Source organism: Terrapene carolina, unplaced genomic scaffold (genome assembly GCF_002925995.2).
Source record: "Terrapene carolina triunguis isolate 2854851 unplaced genomic scaffold, T_m_triunguis-2.0 Scaffold42, whole genome shotgun sequence".
NCBI classification, from domain to species: domain Eukaryota; kingdom Metazoa; phylum Chordata; order Testudines; family Emydidae; genus Terrapene; species Terrapene triunguis.
The window spans coordinates 37,967,976-37,992,723 of NW_020664393.1; the positions used below are offsets into that span (position 1 = coordinate 37,967,976).

General features: G+C 40.3%; 1 protein-coding gene across 1 annotated transcript in view; it reads right to left on the bottom strand.

The window, feature by feature from the left end:
- Window positions 1–440: 440 nt before the first annotated feature.
- The window catches only part of LOC112106622 (isoaspartyl peptidase/L-asparaginase-like), a 245,381-nt gene continuing 221,073 nt past the window's right edge, over window positions 441–24,748 (bottom strand). Inside the window, exon 7 of the mRNA XM_024199984.2 lies at window positions 441–740. Within this exon, the coding sequence (XP_024055752.2) occupies window positions 526–740 (215 nt within the window). The 3' untranslated portion in view covers window positions 441–525. The remainder of the gene's footprint in view (window positions 741–24,748) is intronic.

A 24,748-nucleotide genomic window follows, 5' to 3' on the forward strand; every position in this document is an offset into this window, starting at 1 on the left:
GGGGTAAATATTTAGAACAATACATTAAAATATACTTGTGGGACTGCTATTAAGACTTAGTTGGATAAACTTGATTGAAAGCTTAACTTTTCCATGTCATTAAAATTTTCTAAAAATGCACAACAATCAATACATGATACATTTAGAGAGCAAAGGAAAAAAAATCACACACATTACTGAAATAACCCAAGTTGGATGTTGATGTTGCAGCTGAAACATACTATACCATACACATTTTGTTTGTTTGTTCACTACAGTTTAGATATTGAATTTTGCATGGAACACCACTACTCTGGAACACTGATTCCATGTAGCATTTAGCATATTCTCAAAGTTCTGAAATAACCAAATACAATGCCTTTGGAAAACTATCTTTATTAAAGGTAATAAAGTCATGTTTTATGAATCTTCTTGAATATGAAGTAAGTTAGTCCAAAGATGCCAGATACATACACCCTTCATTAAGAATCATGTAGGACAAACTAATAATAACATCCACTGTAAAAATCCCCTCCCAAAAAAAGTTTATTTGGAGGGTTTAAGTATTTCTTGAATTGTTTCTCCTGGATTTAGGCCATACATTAACACGCCTTCCTTTATGCCTGCCCACGCCATCCGCTTGGTGGTGAATCGTGCTGTCCATTCTCCAGTTTTGCTGACAACTATAACTCCTCCCCGTCCATGGACTCTCTTCTCCATATAGTGAAGAGCAGAATCTGCAGCTTCCTCTGGAGTTTTACCTAGTGTCAGAAGCACATCTGATTAGCTATTTATACACATAGTACAAAAATATAAAGACCATTAGTAGTATACTTTAAACATTGACATTATTTATTAGCTTTCCTTTTACCTTCAAGAATAAAAGTAACACATTGAATTAGTTTCAGAGTGGTAGCTGTGTTAGTCTGTATCAGCAAAAACAACGAGGAGTCCTTGTGGCACCTTATAGACTAACAAATTTATTTGGGCATAAGCTTTCGTGGGCTAAAACCCACTTGATCAGATCTATGGAGTGGAAAATACAGGAGCAGGTATAAATACATGAAAGGATGGGAGTTGCCTTACCAAGTGTAAGATCAGTCTAACAAGACAATTAAATTAACAGCAGGATACCAATGGAGAAAAAGGTTTCAGAGTAGCAGCCGTGTTAGTCTGTGGGTTGTAGCCCACGAAAGCTTATGCTCTAATAAATTTGTTAGTCTCTAAGGTGCCACAAGTACTCCTGTTCTTTTTAATGGAGAAAAAATAACTTTTGAAGTGGTAATGAGAGTGGCCCATTTCAGACAGTTGACAAGAAGGTGTGAGTAACAGTAGGGGGAAATTAGTATTGGGGAAATTAGGTTTAGGTTTTGTAATGACCCAACCACTCCCAGTCTTTATTCAGGCCTAATCTGATGGTATCCAGTTTGCAAATTAATTCCAGTTCTGCAGTTTCACCTTGGAGTCTGTCTTTTGTTGAAGAATTGCCACTTTTAGGTCTGTTATTGAGTGACCAGGGAGATTGAAGTGTTCTCCTACTGGTTGAATAAGCTGCATGAAAATACAGTGCACAAAAAAGAATAAATTAATCAATTTGCTAGAAATGGATTTTGATGGTGTTCATTTTTCAGTTGGTCTGCAACAACTCAGAAGGGTAAAATGCTTATCAATCAGATTTCTCCAAAGTTCATCTTATGTACATGAAATATGATGTAGAAAAAATATTTTGCTCAAACCTCCATTTTACTTCCAGTTTGTTTTTCCTTTCCAACCCATGGTCTGGGACCCCCATTCTGGAATTGTTTCACACTCCCACTGAACTTAGGGAGAGCTCAGTGAATGCATGCTCAAATTGTACATTATTTGGGGCAAGGACTGTCTTTTATCTAAGCTTGGAAAGGGCCCAGCATGTTGTAGCTAGTACTGCAAACATAATAATTAGTAATCAAATTCTTGGTGTGTAACATAATTATGCAGCGTCAGGGGAAATCTACAGCACCATCATATACAAAGCATGGGGAATTTTAGTGGGCACCCAATTTTGTCTCACTTCCCTTGCTTTTGATCAATGTTAAGCCTCTCAGAAAAGTACAAACTCTTCAGAAAGCCTCAACTCTCCTTCTGTTTTATTGAAACAAGGGGCAAAATTGTTAGGAACAGGCCCCTCTCATACATGCATCACATACATAGTACAGCTTAGAGGTAGCAAACAGTGTCTAGGGTAAATCAAGGAGATGTGAACTGCATAAAATACCCCAAACAGGCTAAATATCAGCTTCCTTTGAGGAGTGAAAATTCTTCTAATTGCTGTCCAAACATATTTGGCTCTGAATCCCTGAGCCTATCAAGTACTTCTCCCTAACAGGCCCTGGATCCCTTATCTGAGCAGATTTTCTGGAAGGGGATAGGAAGTGCTTACTAGATTGCAGTGCCCCGCTATCATTTGGAGGCAGATGCTATCCCACCCCATTTCCCTGGATCTTTGCATGTTGAAATTTTGGGAGGGATGTCAATGGTAAAGCTACTTCTTTAACCCCAATGTATCAGAGATCTCTTCTGGGGAGCAGGAGGCTGCACACCCTTTATTTAGACAACCAGAATGACTTTGCAAAGCTGCTAGGAAGTTTTTAGCTCCCAGCGACACAGAGGAAGATTTCAGGGCACTTTGAGCTCCACAGAGTCAGTGGATTTTCAGCAGCAGCATAACAATAACGTTCTCTGGATGGGCAGCCACCTTCCACCATCCAGAGGAGACATGTTGAGGACTTGGAGGTAGTGACCTTACCATGCAGCCCACTCAAAGATTCAAGATAGGGTGAGCGAACATTGGGACTTCTGATCCTGAGAGATGCGGTTAGTAGAGAACCAGCCAGTCCAAGCACAGCACAGCTGAGAAGGAGTTGGGGGATATTTAATATACTGGGTCGTATACCTCTCCCTAGAAGACTTCAAAAGGAAGAGACAACATGGAGGACTTTATGGAGTGGGGTATTGGAGTCATCACAGCTGACAGGAGAAATTTATCTAGGACAGTATGTGTTTCTTGCCAGTTGGAAAGCTGAAACATTGAATGATGCAACTGAAGAGGGGAATCAGTGCTTTTAGACCTTTAATTTTGTTCCCTTAATATAGCATCCATCTGCTTTATACAAGTTTTAATTCAGATCTGTCTTAGGGTCTTTTTAAAAAAACCTGTTCAACTTGCATTACAGTGTGTCAATGGTTAGAGAATAATTACCATAACTCCCACTCCTACCCAACCATGCTGAAGATATTCACAGAGGCATCTCTCATAATGTTCATTTGAGGCTTATCTCTTAATGACTGCCAAAGGACAGGGATCCCTCACCCTGGTTTCTTATTGCAAACAGCCTTTATGCGCACCACTGGCATGTTCAACACCAAGTACTTTTGTGACTGGGGTCCTAGTAGGGAGCCAGCTGTGGTCACTCAATTAGGGTGAACTGCAAAGAATGGGGCAGGCAATCCTCATAAAGCTGGTGGATATTCCAATACTTAGATTTACCAAGCCAGCATATTACCTTACTGGTTACTCAGAAGTCCAAAAAACATAGTTTCCTTAAAGTGATCCAGCCTCAGGCCTCCATCCAGTTACTCACCTCAATTATGATGAACATTTCTGTAAATAGTATTTCATCATATAAAAGAAAAGGTTCTACCAATCCCAAAGGATCGGACACATGACCTCCCAGGTTATTGAATATTCCAGATCTTACCCAAATACACGCTACAGCCAATTCTTATTAATTAAATTAAAATGTATTAAAAAACAAAAGAGAGAGACTATGGTTAAAAGATCAGTATACATACAAACATGAGTTCAATTCACTGAGGTGCAGATTAATAGCAGAGATGGGGAGCTTTGTAGTTGCAAAGTGTTCTTTCAGAAATAGTTCATAGGTTATAGTCCAATGTCCAAATATCATATTCAGGGTGTACCAGCATAACTGGTCTTGCAACTCAAACTTCCCCGATGAAGCCTAAGCAGATCTGAGATAACAGAATCAGGACCCAAGGGTTTTTTTTACACAGTGTTCTAGCATCCACTTGACCACACAGTCCTGGTTAAACAATAGGCTTTTGATGTAACCTTTTGCTTTCTAAACACCACCAGTAATTAGTTACATAAATTAACATAGGGCAATTTATCCATTAGGCAGTCTATTACAAATTTCAAAGAGACATATAGACAATGACATTATTTTACCCAAGATTCATCCAAATGTTAATATTTCCTTTTGATCTCTGAATCAATAGTTATAGTGACAGTTCGGAACTGTCCCTTTATGGGTAGCATCAAAGATACACAAAATTACTATTACTTCTAACAACATGGGTTTGCATTTCAAAGTTCTAGCCTATTTAGCATGAATGGGCCTAATTATCATTTGCATACCTTTTTAACATGACTTTAAAGGTGGGCTTTGGGTCATTCAGCCTGCAAGTTGTTTAACCCTTTTTAGCCATGCGTCACAAACTTTATTTACAGCATGCTTTATTAATGTTCCGCACAGCATAAGGCTTTTCCCCAAGTCTTTGCCAACTACCAAGGCATGGGACAGAAGGGGGTAGGCCACACAGCTCTCTGTAATCTTGAACTCCTCTCTTTACCCCCTCTCCCCACCTCCTCCTGCCTCTCTTTTAACTACAAAAAGAACAGGAGTACTTGTGGCACCTTAGAGACTAACAAATTTATTAGAGCATAAGCTCTAAAAGGGCTACAGCCCACGAAAACTTATGCTCTAATAAATTTGTTAGTCTCTAAGGTGCCACAAGTACTCCTCTTCTTTTTGCGGATACAGACTAACACGGCTGCTACTCTGAAACCTCTCTTTTAACTGTTTCCAGCTGACAAGATGAATCACCCAGCTAATTAATCATTGAGTACTTAAACTATTACCTCAACAATTTGCTCCATGTGGGGACACTTCCACAGTGCACAGAGAGGCAGGGCCAGCTCCAGGCACCAGCTTGGCAAGCAGGTGCGTGGGGCGGCCACTCCGGAAAGGGGCGGCAGGTCCAGCTATTTGGCGGACGGTCCCTCACTCCCGCTCGGAGCGAAGGACCTTCCGCTGAATTGCTGCCGCAGATCGCGATCGTGGCTGTTTTTTTTTTTTTTTTTTTTTGGCTGCTTGGGGCGGCCAAAACCCTGGAGCTGGCCCTGCAGAGAGGTAAGTCAGCCTTAGGCCTGGTCTACACTAACACCCCAATTCGATCTAAGGTACGCAACTTCAGCTACGTGAATAACGTAGCTGAAGTCGACATACCTTAGTTCGAATTTACCGCGGTTCAGACGCGGTCCACACGCGGCAGGCAGGCTCCCCCGTCGACTCCGCGGTACTCCTCTCGCTGAGGTGGAGTACCGCAGTCGACGGCGAGCACTTCCTGGTTCGACTTATCGCGTCCAGACCAGACGCGATAAATCAAACCCGGAAGTTCGATTGCCAGCCGTCGAACTACCGCGGTAGTGTAGACCTGGCCTTAGGGTCTCTCACTCTGTCATAATGACCCTCTCCCTGAATTCAGCATTTCTGTGTCTGTTATGCGGAGCTCTGATGTAAATAAACCATTTCACTGGGGAATTAAAACATTTCACTCACGCCATCTGGAATGTTTAAAAGAAGATTAGAAACTGCAGATACCCAGGTTCCTTCACTCTCCTGCCCCCTAACAAAATACAGTGTCTGGAGTCTGACATATGTCTGGTACAGAATTACTTATTGTAATTTTAATCATATTTACTCAGGTCATTATTTACCTCCTAACAAACTGTTGAAAAAAGAACCAGCGTCAAAAGGGGGGGGGGGGAGCCCCAGCAGAGTGACAATTTTATTAAATTAGTTATTTATATATAAGAGGCCCAGGAAATTCCACAGGACCAGCTCAGGGAGTTTCTGTCCAATCTCCCTCTCCAGAAACTAAGGAGCAGGGAGTACAATCTACTTATCCCATGGATCTTTGGTATCATCAAGGAAAGGAACTGCCAGTCTCCTGGATAATTTTTCCTCTGAGCTGACGCTGTGTCTCTCAGTTTCTTGGCACAGTAACCCCACATATGGCTGAGTCTATGATTCCATGAAATCCACTGGAGCAATGGATTGTTTAGTTAAAACAAATGGAACTTTCTAAAAAAAATTAGTCAGTACACTGTAGCAGTCACTTTTTTTCTATCCAGAAATTTAAATGCCATAGTAGAGTAAAGATGTACTTGTCCCTAGCTGCTACTATATGACTACGTTACCACAAAAACCAAAATTGCTGAATTTTATTGTAAGGAATAAATCTGTGAATCACGTGTGTAAATCCCCTGCACAGCTCTAAAGACAGACCCACAAGTATTCTTGAATTTGTAGCAAGGAATATTTTATTGTACATTCTCAATCTCTTGCATGATTTATGCTATTCTTCAGAGCTGAAGCACAGATTACCAGTCTCTTGGCATACTCATCTCTTAGAAGGCAGCATCCTGCACATATAAATGCTGGTAAGCCAGCTGTCAGTTTTTACAATGTGCAGGTCTGATGCAATTTGAAATTCACAAAATCATTAATTGAAAATCTGGATTATGGAGATTAGTTGTACCCTAGATGGCACAAAACTATATTGGTATGTTCTTTACTGCTCTGTGTTCATGGTACTGTATTTCAAGGCACCCAAGTCAAGTGTTCAGCTTAATTACATTCCACCTGAATAGATGGTATACAAAGATGTGGAAAATATTAAATGAAAAATATAAACATTTCACATTTAATCTGACATAGGTGAAGAAACAATCTCTAAAAACAAATGGAACTTTTTTTTGTCTTAAATAAGGAATTGATTTGCCTTTGCCATAGGGTCAATGACCAACTTATCTTGCTGATCAGTTTAAAGAGTTATCTTTATAACAGAATCCAAATATTTATGTGGGTATTTATGTATTGTCACTTTTAACAAATAATTTCCATGTTCCTGTTGAATTTTACATGGGGAATGGTGTCTGTCTACTTGTCCGGTTGGGTATGAGAGGCCCCAAGGTTGGAGATGAGAGAGACGTTCATCTGAGGTCACCACTTCTATTTATCAGAATGTAGCCAACAACATTTCCATAAAGATGGTTATCAGATTTACACAGTATAGAAGTGGACAGAATTTTGCCCAAAGCTCTTGGTCTGCATGGCTTCATTGGAGTCAAGCTATCAGGATTTCCCTGGCCAGCATCAGCCCAAAGACCCCTCTTAAAAAAGGGATATGTGCCATAAAGGAGTAGGGTGCAATAAGTAATGCATCCTTATACTATGTAACATTTATATACTTATGGAAAACTGACTTATATTTAACTTGTTTTCCTGTTATGTTTCATAGTAGGCAAATACAACTTAGATGGGGCTACTATAAGGTGGGTGAATAACTGGCTGGATAACCGTACTCAGAGAGTAGTTATTAATGGTTCCCAATCTTGCTGGAAAGGTATAACGAGTGGGGTTCCGCAGGGGTCTGTTCTGGGACCGGCACTGTTCAATGTCTTCATCAACGACTTAGATATTGGCATAGAAAGTACGCATATTAAGTTTTCAGATGATACCAAACTAGGAGGGATTGCAACTGCTTTGGAGGATAGGGTCATAATTCAAAATGATCTGGACAAATTGGAGAAATGGTCTGAGGTAAACAGGATGAAATTTAACAAAGACAAATGCAAAGTGCTCCACTTAGGAAGGAACAACCAGTTTCACATATACAGAATGGGAAGAGACTGTCTAGAAAGGAGTACGGCAGAAAGGGATCTAGGGGTTATAGTGGACCACAAGCTAAATATGAGTCAACAGTGTGATGCTGTTGCAAAAAACGCAAACATGATTCTGGGATGTATTAACAGGTGTGTTGTGAGCAAGACACGAGAAGTCATTCTTCCGCTCTACTCTGCTCTGGTTAGGCCTCAGCTGGAGTATTGTGTCCAGTTCTGGGCACCGCATTTCAAGAAAGATGTGGAGAAATTGGAGAGGGTCCAGAGAAGAGCAACAAGAATGATTAAAGGTCTTGAGAACATGACCTATGAAGGAAGGCTGAAAGAATTGGCTTTGTTTAGTTTGGAAAAGAGAAGACTGAGAGGGGACATGAAAACAGTTTTCAGGTATCTAAAGGGGTGTCAAAAGGAAGAGGGAGAAAACTTGTTCACCTAAGCCTCTAAGGAAAGAACAAGAAGCAATGGGCTTAAACTGCAGCAAGGGAGGTCTAGGTTGGACATTAGGAAAAAGTTCCTAACTGCCAGGGTGGTTAAACACTGGAATAAACTGCCTAGGGAGGTTGTGGAATCTCCATCTCTGGAGATATTTAAGAGTAGGTTAGATAAATGTCTATCCGGGATGGTCTAAACAGTATTTGGTCCTGCCATGAGGGCAGGGGACAGGACTCGATGACCTCTCGAGGTCCCTTCCAGTCCTAGAATCTATGAATCTATGAACTATCTTCTGTTTCTACAATAATGAATGCCGGCACCTTAGTCTCAATTTATGCATTTGTCTTGTTCAGATATGTAGGTGTAAAGAATAAAACTTTAAGCACAAAGGATTTCTCTGTCCTGCTTCTGTTGTCTATGGATGGGAATTCCTTCCCCGGGATTATCCTTGGGCCCCAAAACATTATGGGCTAGATCAGGGATCGGCAACCTTTGGCACATGGCCCGCCAGGGTAAGCACCCTGGCCGGCCGGGCTGGTTTGTTTACCTGCCGCGTCCACAGGTTCAGCCAATTGCGGCTCCCACTGGCCGCGGTTCGCCGCTCCAGGCCAATGGGGGCTGCGGGAAGGGTGGCCAGCACATCCCTCGGCCATGCCGCTTCCCGCAGCCCCCATTGGCCTGGAGCGGTGAACCGCAGCCAGTGGGAGCCACGATCGGCCAAACCTGCGGATGCGGCAGGTAAACAAACTGGCCCAACCCGCCATGGTGCTTATCCTGGCAAGCCGCGTGCCAGAGGTTGCCGATCCCTGGGCTAGATTGAATCGAAGCCTTGGTCTACACTATAAACTTATGTCAGTATAACTATGTCCCTTGTGAGTGTGGAAAATCCACACCCCTGAGCACCACAGCTATACTGACCTAACCCCAGTGTAGACAGCGCTATGTCGATGGGAGGGCTTCACCTATCAATATAGCTACTGCCTCTCGGGGAGGTGGAGTACCTAAGCCAATGGGAGAAGCTCTCCCGTTGGCATAGGCAGAATCTTCATTAAGCGCTACAGTGGCACAGATGCACTGGTGCAACTGCGCCGCTGCAGCGCTGTAAGTGTAGACAAGCCCTTAACAGGGCTGAACCTAAAGGTTCAATTTAGCTGGTAATGATTTGGGGCCCAAATTGTTCCACTCTTACTTAGATTGAGTAATACCTTACTCTGCAAGGAGCCCTATTGAAATCAATGGCAGAATCCAGCCCTTTATTTATAGGGCCTCCCATCCTCAGCAGGCCTTTTGGTATCCTACAAAACATCTTAAATAAAGAAAACATTTACCACTGATACTTTCTACTGCTTCCCCCCCCCCCAAAACACTTTGGCTTTTTTTAATTTAATTTAATTTTACATTTAGATTCTATTTTAAAATTCGACAGATTCCCCAATAAACGTCATATGCAACAGTTGATGCTATTTTTAAATAGTTTTACTTTTACTTAAATGAGACCCTTAATTTAAAGATGTTGCTTCTTTAAGCATAAGGAATTTAAATTGTCACTTTTATTTCCTTTAAAATACACCTGCAAGGAAAAATATCAATTTTACAAGGCTGAAAGGATTGCTAATTGTCAGATTGTATTAACTCTACTTTATAAATTCACAACAGTCTTTGTTAAAAAAAAATCCTCAGAGGGGGTATAACAAAAACCACAGGATTGTAATTGTCTGGAAATTGCAGAACTCACATCCCTAAGCTTGTCTCTTAATAAAGCAATTGAAGAGAAAACCTTGCCAAGGTTTATTTTTATAGGTATTTCTCTGGGAGTATCAAGCAGAACTAGTCTTCAGAATTGGACTAATTTTGGAAGCAGTTCAGGTGTAGCAACTCTGCAGCACAAGTAGTGCTCGGTTGTGTTTTTTCCCCACTGAAAGCAGGTTGCACTAAAAAAAGAGAATAACAATTTCAATTAAACTGAGAATCATAAAGCTGTGTAACAAATCTCTGGTCCTCCTATCTCCACACCACAGAGTAATAGGTAAGAGAGACAATTATTGTTTTAACCTGTAATTTTATCTCTTATAGGTTGGGACCCACTTATCTGGTCAACAGGGCCGGCTCCAGGCACCAGCTGAGCAAGCTGGTGCTTGGGGCGGCAGATTGTTGGAGGCGGCATTCTGCCCAATCGTAGGGCGGCACGGCCACTTTTTTTTGTTTTTGTTTTGTTCTTGTTCTGCTCCGGCCACCCTGTAGGGGGCGGCGGCGCGGAGAACCAGAGCGCCCTGCAGGGCAGTCCTCTTCCTTCCCTCCCCGCCGACCAGAGCGGAGCCCTCGCAGCAGGCGGCAGGAGGCGGCGCAGCGGGAGGGGCCGCGTGGCAGCGCCCCTGCTGTAGCCCTGGCCACCCCCTTCTCTCTCTCTCCCGCCCGCTCCCTCCCTCTCGCCCCCCCAGCCGGTCCCCCTGCCCCCGCGCCCCGGCCGCGCCGCAGGTTTTTTGTTTTTTTTTTGCTTGGGGTGGCCAAAAAGCCAGAGCCGGCCCTGCTGGTCAAGCACTGTTAGGAAGTAGCCAGCAGCGAATAATATCCTCCAACATTTGGAGCACCAGCAGGAAAACATATTAAAAATTTAAACAACTACTTAGGGGTAAGAGATTTAGAAGAGAAACACAAAGGTCCTGATCCTGCAATGAACTCCAGTGGGCACAGAGTTCTGTCTGCTTGGTGCTTGTTGTAGGATTTGGACATAATATTAAAGAACAGTGGTACGGACTTTCTTTCAAAATGAACCTAGGAGCTGGATTTTCAGCTGCTTTGCATTGCTGGAGCAGCATAAAGCAGTTGGAGTGTACTGGTAAGTCTGGCCCCAAATGCTTAAGTGTCTTCTCTACAAAAATGGAATAAGAATCTTCTTGGATTATGAGTGGCCCTGAATCAGGTGAAGAAAAGTGGATTTGGTTAGTAGGACCAGGGGAAAATATAGCACTTTGGCCTATTAGACTCAGGGGTCAAATTGGAATGCTCTGATGGGCTCCTTTAAGCAGTATCGATTGGCTACACACAAGTGCTCTGCTGGGTTCCTTGGGTTTGGTTCCTGTTTGGTGCAGTACAGATATTTAGGTTTGACTCCTTTTCAGTAGGGGATGGACTCCGCACTGGGCTGTGCAGAGTTAGTATTGCTGTAGTGGTGCCTGTTGCTTCCTTGGGCTCTGCTCCTTCCCTCAGGCCTGTTGGCTCATGGGACAGATGTGGGGAAGGATTGTTAGATGAGGTAGTTCAGACCTCTAGGCTATTATTCTAGGCTTCCTGCAAAGTCAGACAAACAACGGTGCATTATTTGCACTCAGTTAAGATTCAGATTTTTTTCCCCACAACCATATCTGCGGGAGACTTACTATTTTTTAAATGAAAACATAGATTCCAGAGCACATGATGGCAGCCTTCAAAAAAGCACCAGCTTGCCATGCCACTGCACGCTGGGCCAGTTCAGCCATTGCAGAGGCAGCACAACATGGGGTGGTTGGTCATGTGCGCCTCTGTGTGAACCCACAAAAAGGCGGGTGACAGTTCAGCCCTTACTGAATAACAGAGACAGAAATAGAACCTGGGACTACTGACCCCCTAATTTCCAGTTCCCATCACTACATACACAAGGTAGGTCTACATTGCAGCTGGATTAGCTGCCAGAGTACAAACCCATGCAGACCACCCCTTGGTATGTACGTGGGCGGCTAGCACAAGCAAGCCCTTACACTATTACTTTTAGCCTGATAGCTTGAGCAGAGCAAACATGTTTCTATTTGACCTGGGAAGCATGCACCCAGCTGCAGCGTATACATACCCATAGATTCTGGTTTAGATCTGATGCTAGTATAAATCTGAATTAACTCCATGGAAGTCAATAAGATTACACCCATGTAAAACTGGTGTAAATAAGATCAGAGTTTGGAACCTGGGTTTTGTATTATTTCATATTACAATAACTCTTCATTCTAGCCTTCAAGCAGTGATAATCAGCTTCTCTTTTTAAAATGAAAGCAAAGATTTCATTGAGCACTTAGTAATATTAATATAAACACCTGTCACCAACTTCCTTCTTGTGCCCCTAATTGCTTGAAGCACCAGACTTGTCAGATGATTTGCTTCCTATATATTTAAAATATGTCTTCCTGGTTCCTTTGTTGTCTTTGATGTTTTTTTTACAGTCCTAGACTTGCTGATCAATGTAGTCTTTTCATTTCTGTTTAGTTTTCATTATCCTCCTCTTTTAATACGGTGTTTCACATTTCCAATAAGCTGCTTTCTTTTCCTTAATTGCTGTGTTCATCAATATGCTTTTTTGTTCTGCCTACTCCACTTCTACCAGGAAAATATAATTTGTGATTCATTTTTCTTAGAACATTCTCCCTCAGTGCTGGTCCCATGCCTCTGTTATTCATAAAGTGTGTGCATATAACACTAACTGTGCTTATGCAATTCTCTCTTTCCATTTCTAAGGGCCAGATGGTGGCCCAGTCCGTGGAAGGGCAATACTGGGGAGTAGGAGCTCCCAAGGACCATGTGTGGCTGCATTAGCACTCCCTGCATCATGTGTGGAAAGGAGAGCAGGGACTGTATGGCTGTTACTTATCCTCCACTCCAAGAGAAAGGATGTAGTGGGATGGAGAGCAGGAGGAGCATTGGCTTTGTTCCTTATAACTAATAAGCCAAGAAAGATGAGCCAACACAATTTTGGGAAAGTAAGTTGTACCCTAAAGAGGGGTGCAGGAAATTACACCCCCACTGGAGCTGTGGGTGAACAGGGCTCCTCTGGGGACAGTGCAGCTATGTACTTGGGGAAAGACTTAAGGCTCAGGATAAAATTTTCAAAAGGGCCTAAGTAACTTTGGAGCCTAGATCCCATTTTCAAAAGTGACTTAGGCACTGAGGGCCAGATTTTCTAAGTTATTTAGATGTTTGGGATGCTGTATGATTGAATATGATCATTTATATCATTGATATTACCACTGTTATATAATTGCAACAAATCTTGTACAAAGTATGTCATGTAAGGTGTCAATGGAAAAGGAATGATTTGGTAAGCCTGACTATCCTGATTAAATCCATGTATAATCTTTTTATGTGAAATTATGATTATTGGCTATGTACTTGCATTTTACACATCTCTTGTGTTCCTGGGTAACACCCTCCAGACAGAATATTATATTAGGGCCAGACTGCTATGTGTTGATGGCCCATTAAGAACACCCAGCTCACAATGGGCCACTGAAGAAATTCATTCGGCCCGGTAAGCTTTTCCTGTGGATGCCTGAGAAAGAATATGGGCAATGGCTGCCCCGGTGAGTCATCAAAGCATATAAGGGCATGTGATATGCTCATGTGACACTGAACTCCATCTTGGGCCAGTAATTTTCCATGAACCTGGACTGTGGGCTTTGTTTGAGACAGTAAAATTCCATGCACGTGGCAGACGATTTAAAAAGCACCAGATGCATCTCCATCTTCATTTCCTGCTTCATTTCTCTGGACTGGATTTCTAACAAGGAAGTTCTAAACAAGGACTGATGACTCACAGTTCATTTGGGTGATTCCAGAGAGACTTTTGCAAGCTAGCAGTTTATTCTATCACTGCTGCAAACCTGATATGAGGACTTTGCAATCACTTGTAGGTATATGATCTGTTAACCATTTTAACTCTCTTTTTCTCGTCTTTTATTATTAAACCTTTAGTTTTTAGTTTTACTAAAGGATTGGCATCACTGTCATTATTGGGTAAGATCTGAGTTATATATCGGCCTGGCTAGGTGGCTGGTCCCTTGGGATTGGAAGGACCCTATAACTGATTAAATTGGTTTTCAGTAACCACTCATCATAAAGTCTAGTGTCTGGGTGGTGAGCCAAGGGCTGGAATGCCTAAGAAGACTGCATTTTTGACTTCTTATAACCAGTGTGGTGATACAGAAGTTCACTTTTGTTACTGACTTGGTATAATCTATGATAGCAAAACTACCAGTTTGGGGTGAGCCTGCCTTGTTTCTCAGTGGTCTGTCTGAATTTGGTATCCTTAACTGTGACCCACTGACTGACAGTGCCTAAAGATTCTGATAGGTGCCTAGTGGGATTTTCAAAAACTCCTAAGCAGGCACTTTGGAGTCAACCAATTGGAATTAGGCAGCTATCCTGCACAGGCAGTTTGCAAATCCCACTAGGCCCCTATCGGCCTCTTTAGGTGCCTAAATACCTTTGAACATCTGGCCCTTAGAAGTCTAAGTCTCATTAAAAGTCAATGGGACTTAGGCATCATTTCATTATTTTACCCTTGATCTAACTTTCAATGTTAAAAATATATTTTTCAATTTGATCAAAAATAACAATTACAAAGACTTCGTATAGAGTGGCCAAAGAAAATAACAGAGCACTATGTTGATTTCTTACAAACAGAAATCAATGCATAGTCTTTTTCTTATGCAATTGTATGTATCACAAGGCAAAAGAAATCAGAAAAAGACCCAACAGCATATGAATAGATTTTCAAAGGCTCACAGTGTGTCACCAATAAAAATCAGATTTGAAGACTGAGAAATAATAACAAACATTTTCAAAAATTATTTAGATCTTTCCCTATGGACAGTGGTATAAAATAGCATCTTAATTGGACTTCCTTCCAGTGCTGCAAGGTTTGCATTGCTGCCAGTCAGGTATAAGGGTCTGCCCATGAGCATCCTGTTGCAGGATCATGGCTGCAACTGTAAAATCATGTAGCAGGTATCTCTATGGCAGTCCTTGTATACTCATGTCAACAAAGTAATGCTCAAAACCCCTCACTAGCAACAGAAATATACAAAGAGATAAATCCACAAAGGGATTTAGGTGCCTAATTGCAACTTTAGGTAACAAAATCCAAAATTTATATCCTCAAAACCCCCACTCAGCTGCTGCCTAATCCTGTAGGAGCCTAAATTCCCACTGGTAAAGTCCCTCGCACTACCCTTCTGCTGAGGAGCCATGTGCATTGCCATGTATGTTTTGATGCCCAGGATCCTAGCACACATCTAAACCCTGGTGGGATCCTCAATTTATCTTACTTGGGGGGCAGGTCCATTAGCTCAGGCTCTATGCAAAATGGGGGTGGTGGCTCTCTTATATGCAATTGCCCAAAGATAGAGCACAGATATAGAATGCAGGAGATCTGGGTTCAAGTTCTGACTCCATCTGATGTGGAGCAGGGGCTCAAACACAGATCTCCCACGAGTCCTCCTAAACAGCAGGCAATGTGATATTCTGGCATGTGTCTTTCTCAGTCTCTTATGTTGAAGCTGTTCCACTATGTATAGAATATTTAACTACTCATTGAGCTAGAGAAAGTGAAAGTGACTCTTGGCCACTGTTTAAAGCACTCACCAAAGAGGATACAGGCCCTGCTCCACAGGGCTATAGTGGTATTCTCACGCCAGCTCTGACCCAATGACTATTCAAGTAGTTCATACAAAGTGGAACAGCTTCAATAGGAGACACTGCAAGCAACATATCTCAGTGGAGAGGGTATTCTCCTCAGAAGTAGGAGACCCAACTTGAAGTTCCTGCTCCATATCAGGTAGGGGCAAGGGAAAATTGAAATCAGGTCTCCGACTTCCTGGATGAGTGCTTTTACCACTGGACTAAACATCAGAGTGGGAGCAGTGGAACCCCTACCAGTATTGTTTTATGCAGGACCTGATCTGGTAGGCAGCTTCTGAAAAGTTGCTGTGGATATGCTTGCTGGCAGATTTTTAGGCACCTTGGGGACTTTACCAGCAGAAATATAAGCACCTAAGGACTTTAGATGCCTACAGGGTGAGGCAGGAGCTAAGCAGGAGTTTTGAGGATCTGACTTCTTTATTTCAGTGCCTAAAGTAGCAGGTAGGTGCCTAACTCCCTTCTGAAAAAAATTACCTGTTATATCTGGTTCAGTTCAATACTACATTTAGCAGCACACCTACATATTGTACATGTGACTAGCATATATTAAATACACACACAGAGAGACCACATATAACATTCACAGAATAATCCTCCCAACATCAGAGTGAAATTATATTAATGCAAGACTCTTACAAGCACCTATGTTAGTGATTATTTATGATTTTTTCATAAGAATATAAAATTCCTTCAATTTTAAAAATTAAAAATCTTTGCAACTGTTAACAACTGCTAACCTGCTGTAGAAGCCATTTGTACTGTATCTTTTAAAAATCCCAGGAAATTTGACAGGTGAGATTAGATGAGGGTGAAAAGGGCTACAGTATTAAGAATAGGCAGGCTGACAACAGGCATTAGTAGCCTTTCTTCTTCACTACAGATAAAAAAAAAAAGGATTTTATTTTTGATCCAAAGATAACTTTATTCCTTATCTCCTGTTTTTTATGCCATGACCCTTTATGATGTGCCTGAAGTATGATATGTCTTTTGTCGTTAGACAAAATGTTGTTTTCCTTTGCCTGCTGCAAAGCCATTACATGCCATCTTTACCAGAATTTCCTCAACAAGAGCATCACCGATTTCTAAAGTGTTAAATTGAGGTTATTCATTCAGACCTTTGGAATAGATTCCTAGAGTTCTTGCTGCCATTGCTGATGTTATTGTACATAAATTATTAATAAAAGTAATTGTTCCATTTGAAAGAAATCTGAACAGGATTGTGATGTACACTTTCTTCATTATGGGTGTAATCCAGAACTCACTGAAGTCAATTGGAGTTTTCTGCTGACCAAAATGATCTTTGGTTTGGGCCTTAATGAGGCAATCTGAATAAAAATAGTTCTCTTTAAGGAAAAAATTCTCTTCTTGGATTTAGATTTTGAGTCTGATATTTAATAATTACAGCTGACTAAAGAACAACAATTGTGTTTTTCAGAAACATTGAGATTTTGAAATTTTCATTCCTCAGTGGAACAAAACCAAAACGCTTTGAACATTCTGAACAACAAAACTGTATCAAAATGTTTTTGAAATGTGCATGTGTCGCCTAGTTAGGGATGTGGGAGATCTAGGTTCAAGGCCTGCCTCTGGTTAATTCAAAGCAGAAATCATCATTCTGCATCGCTAGAATTCAGGCAGAACAAAGACTTGAACCAGGGTCTCCTAAATTCCAGGCCAGTACCATTGCTAAGAGGCTGTAAGAGTGGGAGCATGTGTCTCTTTCTCTCTGCCTGGAACCAAAAAAACAGTTCCAATGACGACTTAGTCATTACTGAAACATCTCCACAAAATGGTTTGGTTTTGAAGATTCAACCAGCTCTATTAAAAATGCCAGCACAATAGTGGAATCAAGATCTTTCCTGAGGAATAGAGAGAATAATATTGTCTTTACTTGTAAATAGATATGCACAGTCGGCATAGCGTTTTGCATACGTGTGGATTGAGAATACAGCATGGACTTCTTCCCATCAGTTTCAATGGTCCACAGATTCACAGATTTTAAGGACAAAAGGACCATTATCATCGTCTACTCTGATCTCCTGTATAATATAGGACATATGGGATTCCTGCACCAATCCCATAACTTCCTCTTGAACTACAGCATATCTTTAAAACAGACATCCAATTTGATGTAAAGACTACAAGTGATGGAAAATCCACCACATCCCTAGGCTCTAATGGTTAATGACCCTCACCTTCACTCTGATGTTGGGAGGATTATTATGTACATGTTATATGTGGTCTCTCTGTGTGTGTGTATTTAATATATGCTAGTCACATATACAATATGTAGGCATGCTGCTAAATGTAGTGCTGTTAAATGTAGTCTTAGCAAGCTTCATCTTCCAGCTATAGGATCTTGATGCCTTTGTCTCATAGATTAAGGAACTCTCTACTATCTTCTCCCCATTAAGTATTTATAGACCATGATCAAGTCACCTCTTTAATTTATTTGGGATAAACTAAATAGACTGAGCTTCTTTAGTCTTCCATTATAAAAGGCATGTTTTCCAGATCTCAGTCATTCCAGTATCTCTTCTCTAAACCCTTGCTAATTTGTCAACATCCTTTATTATTATTTAGTTAGTTAGTATTGCAGTAGCACCTAGAAACTCCAATTATAGACCATGGCCCTATTGTGCTAAGCACTATACAAACACATAATAAAAATTCCCTTCCCCAAGGAACTTATAATCTAAATGAGTATGGAGACCAGAACTGGACATGGTCTCCTAGTAACGGTCTCATTAATACCATATAAGGTGGTAATCACGCCTCTCTACTTCTACTAAACATTCTCTTGCTCCAAGGGCCACATTTGCTTTTTTAGCCACCACATCGTTGGGGGGGGGGGGGTCAAGCTCAGCTGGTTTTCCACCATGATCTTTAAGTCCTTTTTCGAATCCCTGCTTTTCAAAATATAGCCCCCCATTCTATAAGTGTGACCTACATTCTTGGTTCCTAGATCTACGATTCAGCATTTAGCTACATTAAACCACATGTTGTTCAAGTGAGCCCAGTTTACTATGTGATCCACATCTGTAGAACTGACCTGGCCTTATTATTTACCAAACCAGCAAATGTTTGTGTCATCTGCTAACTTTGCCAACAATGATCTTATGTTTTCTTCTAGATATAAGATATGGAATAGCATTAGCCAAGAACACAGTCCTGTGGATCCTATCAGAACTGCCTTAATTGGATGACTCCTCCACATTTAGAACTACTTTTTTATATCTATCAGTTTTTAATCCATATAAGATGTGCTACATTGATTTTGTATAGATTTTTTGTAATCAGAATTTTGTGTAGTGCTAAATACCTTATAGGAGTCTAGATATATGATGTCAACTGTTATCTTTCTCAGCCAAACATATAATCTCATCAAAAAACAATAATTTCTTTGCTTGACAAGACCTATTTTCCACAAAGCCATATTTATTGGCTTTAATTATTCTACCATCCATTAATTCTTTACTGATTGCATCCCATATCAGAATTTCTATGAGTTTGCCTGGGATCAATGTCAGGCTAACTGACCTACAGTTATACAGGTCATCCCCTTTGCTGTTTTTAAATATTGGTACAATGCGTGCTTTCTTCTAGTCCTCTGCAATGTCCCCAAGTTATCCAGTCCTGCAGATTTAAAATGTGATTTACATTAACAATTACTCTTTAACATCCTTCCCAGTTATTGTTGTAGGAGAATTTCATTATCATTGTAAATTGTGAATATCCAGCTTCTTGATTATGATGCTTTCCTTGTTTGCATCGATTTTAGAATGCACTGATTTGATTTCAGCCCCACCCTTCACCCCGTGATATATATATATATATATATATATATATATATGGTCCAGATTGTCCCCTCCCCTCATAAAACCTATAGCAAGGGGCTCTGGGAGACAAAATATTATGTTGTAGAGATCTCCTCACATCATATTATCAGGGGGAGTGAGGTTTGCCAGAAGGCTTGTCCTTAAACATGAAAGATTCTTGCGGATCTGCAGGAGGACCTGTGCCTCTTCACTAATTGTAGCCCCAGCCCCTCTTGCCTGGTTCCTTGAATGCGGCAGCCCACAAGTCTTCTGGTAAGGGGTATGCTCCACAGTGGTGATAATACAGAGAACTCTACTATCTTCTCCAGGGATTCTCTGCAAATGAAGATGCACTTCTCTATGGCCAAATAATTTCCACTCTTCCTCTTCCCGCTCCAGAGTGGGCCATGTTAATTAATCATTTGACCAATTGCTTGCTATGTGTAACTACAACACAGGCATTAGACAATCAGCCTGTTGTAACATTGTTTCAACAGTAACAAAACCAGAAATAGAATTAAGTTGCAGAATTATAGAAGTATAAGATTGATCAGTATTTAAAAGGAATAATTATGTATTAGATATCTAAATAAGGAAGGCTAAAATGCAAGACCTGTAGGCTGAGGCCTGAAAGATTTTAGCTGCGCTATTTTAGGCCTTGGAGATAAGAAATGCTGACATAAGTGACTGAAGAATAACCTGATGCCATAAGATTATGGGAAAAGAGGTACCAAGGGTAATACTGCAAAAAATTAGCTGGAAGATTACTTTTAAATCACAAAAAATGCAACATAGAGTAGTCACATCTGTATCTAACATGTGTCTTAACCTCAGGATACAGGTTATACATCAATGTTAATGAGACTAACAGGACTATACACAACCTATAGGAAATGGAGTCCCTCAGGTTTCTAGGAGACACCAGACCAATAAGGAAAAAGAGGGTTGACGCTTTCATGCACATGCGCAGAAAGTAGGTATAGGCAGAATCACATTATAAAAAGGGGGAGCTCAGAGTGGGAGAATTGAACTTCCTATGGGAAAACTCCAGCAGGTATCATCCCTCTACTGATGATCAATCAATGAGAGACCCATCAGACCCTAACACTACCTAGGTGGATGTGAGTATCTCTATAGTTAATACTGGTTCATGGATATATCTAGGAGTTGTATATGCTGTGACATTCACAACTTTGTTGGTAACATTAATAAAATTGATAACAGATAGTGGACCTTGTTCTTGTGATTGTATGTGTTACTTGCCTATGGTTTCATGTGTCCCTATGAGCTCTACATCTAAAATAAGCAGAGGTAACTCTGTTCAACCTGAAACTGTAGCCGCCAGAGACAAACCCTCAATGATGTAACATAACATAATTAAAACTAACTTTAAATAAAAATAAAGGCTACACCAAGAACCTTAGAAAGGCCTCCACAGGGTCTGGAAGAGATGTGAGGAGTTGGTGCCTCAGAGGTGGCTGTTCTCCCACTTCTGCACAGTAGTGGAGAGACCCACACATGGAGGATCTTGTAGTGTGCAGATCTGGAGAGGGATAAGTTATGCAGTTAAATAAAAATTACATCTATTCATTTTTGTTGGGTTTAAATATAGTAGGAAATATTTGCTGAAACCATTTAGAAACTTTTATACTGTATTAGCAAATCATGTCTCATTCAGTCTGCCAGGTTTGACATAACACAGTCAGTTATGTTGTATAATGTGACATGCTGACATAATTGGAGCTGTCATGTCATCCTAATGATAGGCCATATGAGAAAAATGGGGAAAAAAAGACATGACTCAAAATATCATAGCTAAGATGATGATGGATTTCAGTGAAAAATATGCTCTTGCTAATTAAAATAATTTGAAAACTATAATATATGTACATATATGTAAGTGTGTATGGGTAATATACCCATATATAGAATTATAATAATTTACATTTTTATACTGTTATGGAAAAGCCCTATAGAATTTAATAGGGATGAAACCAATAGGAGTCTATAGAAATTTAATAGCATTATATAGAAATTGCTCTAACATTCTATAGCATTAAATAGCTAATAATATTCTTTTTAAGGGACTTTTTAAAACCTTCTTAAAAGAAAATTCTATCAGATGCTTAAAATATATATAAATATTATCATGTAATTACATTCTAGAGGATAGCTCCATAAGACTGGTGTCATTTGGTTTGAAAGACTCCAAAGGAATGAGTGTTATATTTATTACCTGTAGATTTACCCACATACAGCAGAGTTGTAGTACTATTCCCCATTGAGAACATGCATACAGTCACAGTAAATGCTTGGGCATTTTTAGAGGACATCTGTTACTGTTACTTTGTGATGGCTATTACTATTATACTGCAGCAATGCAGTGTTGTAGCCATGCTGGTGCTAGGATATTAGAGAGACAATGTGAAGAAAAAGAGGAGCTCTGTGTAGCTCGTAAGCTTGTCTCTCTCACCAACAGAAGCTGGTCCAATAAACGATATTACCTCATCTACCTTGTGTCTCTAATGCCAGTTAAAATGAACACAAATTATGCAAAAGTATTTTGTCCAAATTTTAGTATTTTACTAAAAGCATCTAAAATCTTGTATTCCAGAGCTCTAACCTTGCAGAATGCTATCATTCTAGAATGCTATGAAAAGTAAAAAAGTGCTTTTTTTCCGTGTCACAACAGCTGAGCACTGTCAACTCCCATTACCTTCAATGGGAGTTGAGGGCTCTCAGCACCTTGTAGGTCTGGGCCCCAAATGAAGATCTCTGTAATTTCCAACTGTTAACCATGGACACAGTTGTGTAGGCCATGCCCAGGAGAAATTCCTTACTCAGTAAGGGCTGAATGATTGGGTCCCCTGGGATCAACTTTTCTGACTATTTCTATATGATCACATAAGATTTGCCAGAGGTAATTTGACACATATCTAGACTTTGTCATACATCCATTTATAACAGATACTTTTTCTTTGTGAGTTCCCTTTCTTTTGAATTAAAAATAAGACTGGAAAGTGTAACCCAGCTGGGTATTTCTTTAGTAAATAAGGAGTCTTCACTAATTTAATTTATTAAACATCTTACAACATAATGGAGGAATATACCCACTTTTTCCTTCTCAAACTGATATTGTAAAGAAGCAAACAAGATTATACAAAGCCGTTAAAAACAAGAACTCATGACATTTAAAATGTATGCACAGATTTCCCAAGAGAAAATAAAAACACATTCAGGAGGAACTCACTTCTAAAGATGAAGTGACACAGAGTTTTATCTAAATGAAGTAAAATCCATGTAGGGGAAATAATACAGCTGCCAGTTACTTATCAACAGAAATTCAAGGTTGGAGAACACAGGATGAGAAGGAGAGCTACCAAAATACCAGCTATTGACCTAGGTCATCCCCTCCTGTGGTAAAACCTGCAGCAGGGCGTTGTAGATAGGAAATCTCTCCTTGCAAAGATCTGTTCACAACATCCTCTCAGGGGTTGGTCATGTGGCTATTCCATAATACATTTAATTTTTCCAAGGGCCTTTCTTTTAAATGATTTTAGATTTATTAGAGCCATCTAATATGCTAGTCTATACTTTTATAGAGAAACAAGAAAAGTATATATATTGGATTGATGCTTATTTTTTAATATGTACAATATGTTTTTTAACATATAAATGAAGTACCATGAGGTTAGCCAGGCTAGAAATGTGTGAACAAATTATTTTTGGTTTACCAGCAGTTCTGAAAAATCAACAACAGGTCAGGTCAAACTGAATCCCAAATATTTTGGAATTAATTGAAAACATTAGAAAAGTTTCATTTCAGCTCAAATGAAATGTTTTGTTTCACAAAAAATATTTTGTGTCAGGTTTTTTAATAAAAGCAAAGGAAATAAAGGGCTAGATTCATAAAACGAGAGGAGGTGGTAATGCCCCTTCGTTCCCCCCGACCTTTGTACCAAATAGCCCAATGGTTAGGACACTCACCTGGGATGCAAGACACCCAGGCACGAGTCCCTGCTCCAGGGCAGGAATCTGAACCTGGATCTCCTGCAGGCAAAGGAAATGAAGGATTAGATTCACAAAACTGGTCTGGAGTTAGGGACTTGTACCCAAGTCTCCCTGCTATCTGAGTGCCTTAACCACCAGGAGATTGGCTATTCTGAAGTGGGCTGCTCTCAGTCTCTCCTGCCAAAGCAGTTCCACTTCACATAAAGTACTTCAATCATCATTGAATTGGCACAAGAATAATTCTATTGCCTGGTGGCTAAGACATGCACCTGGGAGTGGGGAGACCTATGTTGAAGTCCCAGGTCCAGAGCAGGGATTCAAAGCATCTCAGGTGAGCACCCTAACCACTTGCCTATTGGGTATGAGACTGGCATCATCACCAGTGGTTTTGTGAATGTTTCCCTAGTCTTCTCATAAATCTAGCCCAAATAATCAAAATGGTTCATTTTGATAATGTAAAAATGGTTCATTTTGATACCAGCAGAAAAACAAAATGTTCAGGCCAAAAGCGTTCACCAGAATCAACCCAAATTTGCTAAATGTTTTGGTCAACCCAAATCTGCCTTCTTTGGTAACAAAAAAAGATTAATCCAAAAAAATGTGCCCAACTCTAATACCAGCTTTCCTGCAATGCAGATACCCAGCTTGAATTCACCTGAAATCGGATCCTCTCTTTCCTATTTACTTTAAAATATGGTAAACAATGCAATAGTCTTGAAGGAATATGCTATTATAGGAGAGAATAAAATTTATCATTTGGAAAAACAGAGTCTATTAATGTTGTTTTCTTTTTCAGAAGAACTTCATTTCACAGATTCTCAGCAGCTCTCAGAGCACTTGATCAGTTCAAAAACAGGCAAAGTTAATTAATGATTTCAATTTCAAAGCACCTTTGATTAACTGAAGCCAGTACATAGGGAGGCAAACTACTTTTCATTAATGATTCTTTTTATCGTTTCTATTATAAAATGCCTCTAATTGACAGCACATATTTTCAAAACAGCCTGTATTATTAGATTAGAAAACTGACGCTGTTCACATCTGGGTACATGAGCAAAAATAATTAAATTTAATAATAATGAATAAAAAAAACCTTACAGTAATTCATCATGCTACTACTGTAGCATGAGCAGTAAAGTCTGAGTGGGTGCCAAATTAAAAAATGAATCCATAAAAATATGCCAATTACTATAACTGTAATAAAATTCCAATCCCTGTACAAGTGAATGTGAACCATAATAATCATTCTGAATCTCAGTGGGGCCTTTGGAATTTGCATTTCAAAATTGCCCTCAAACATACAATAGACAAGAGTCGTGCT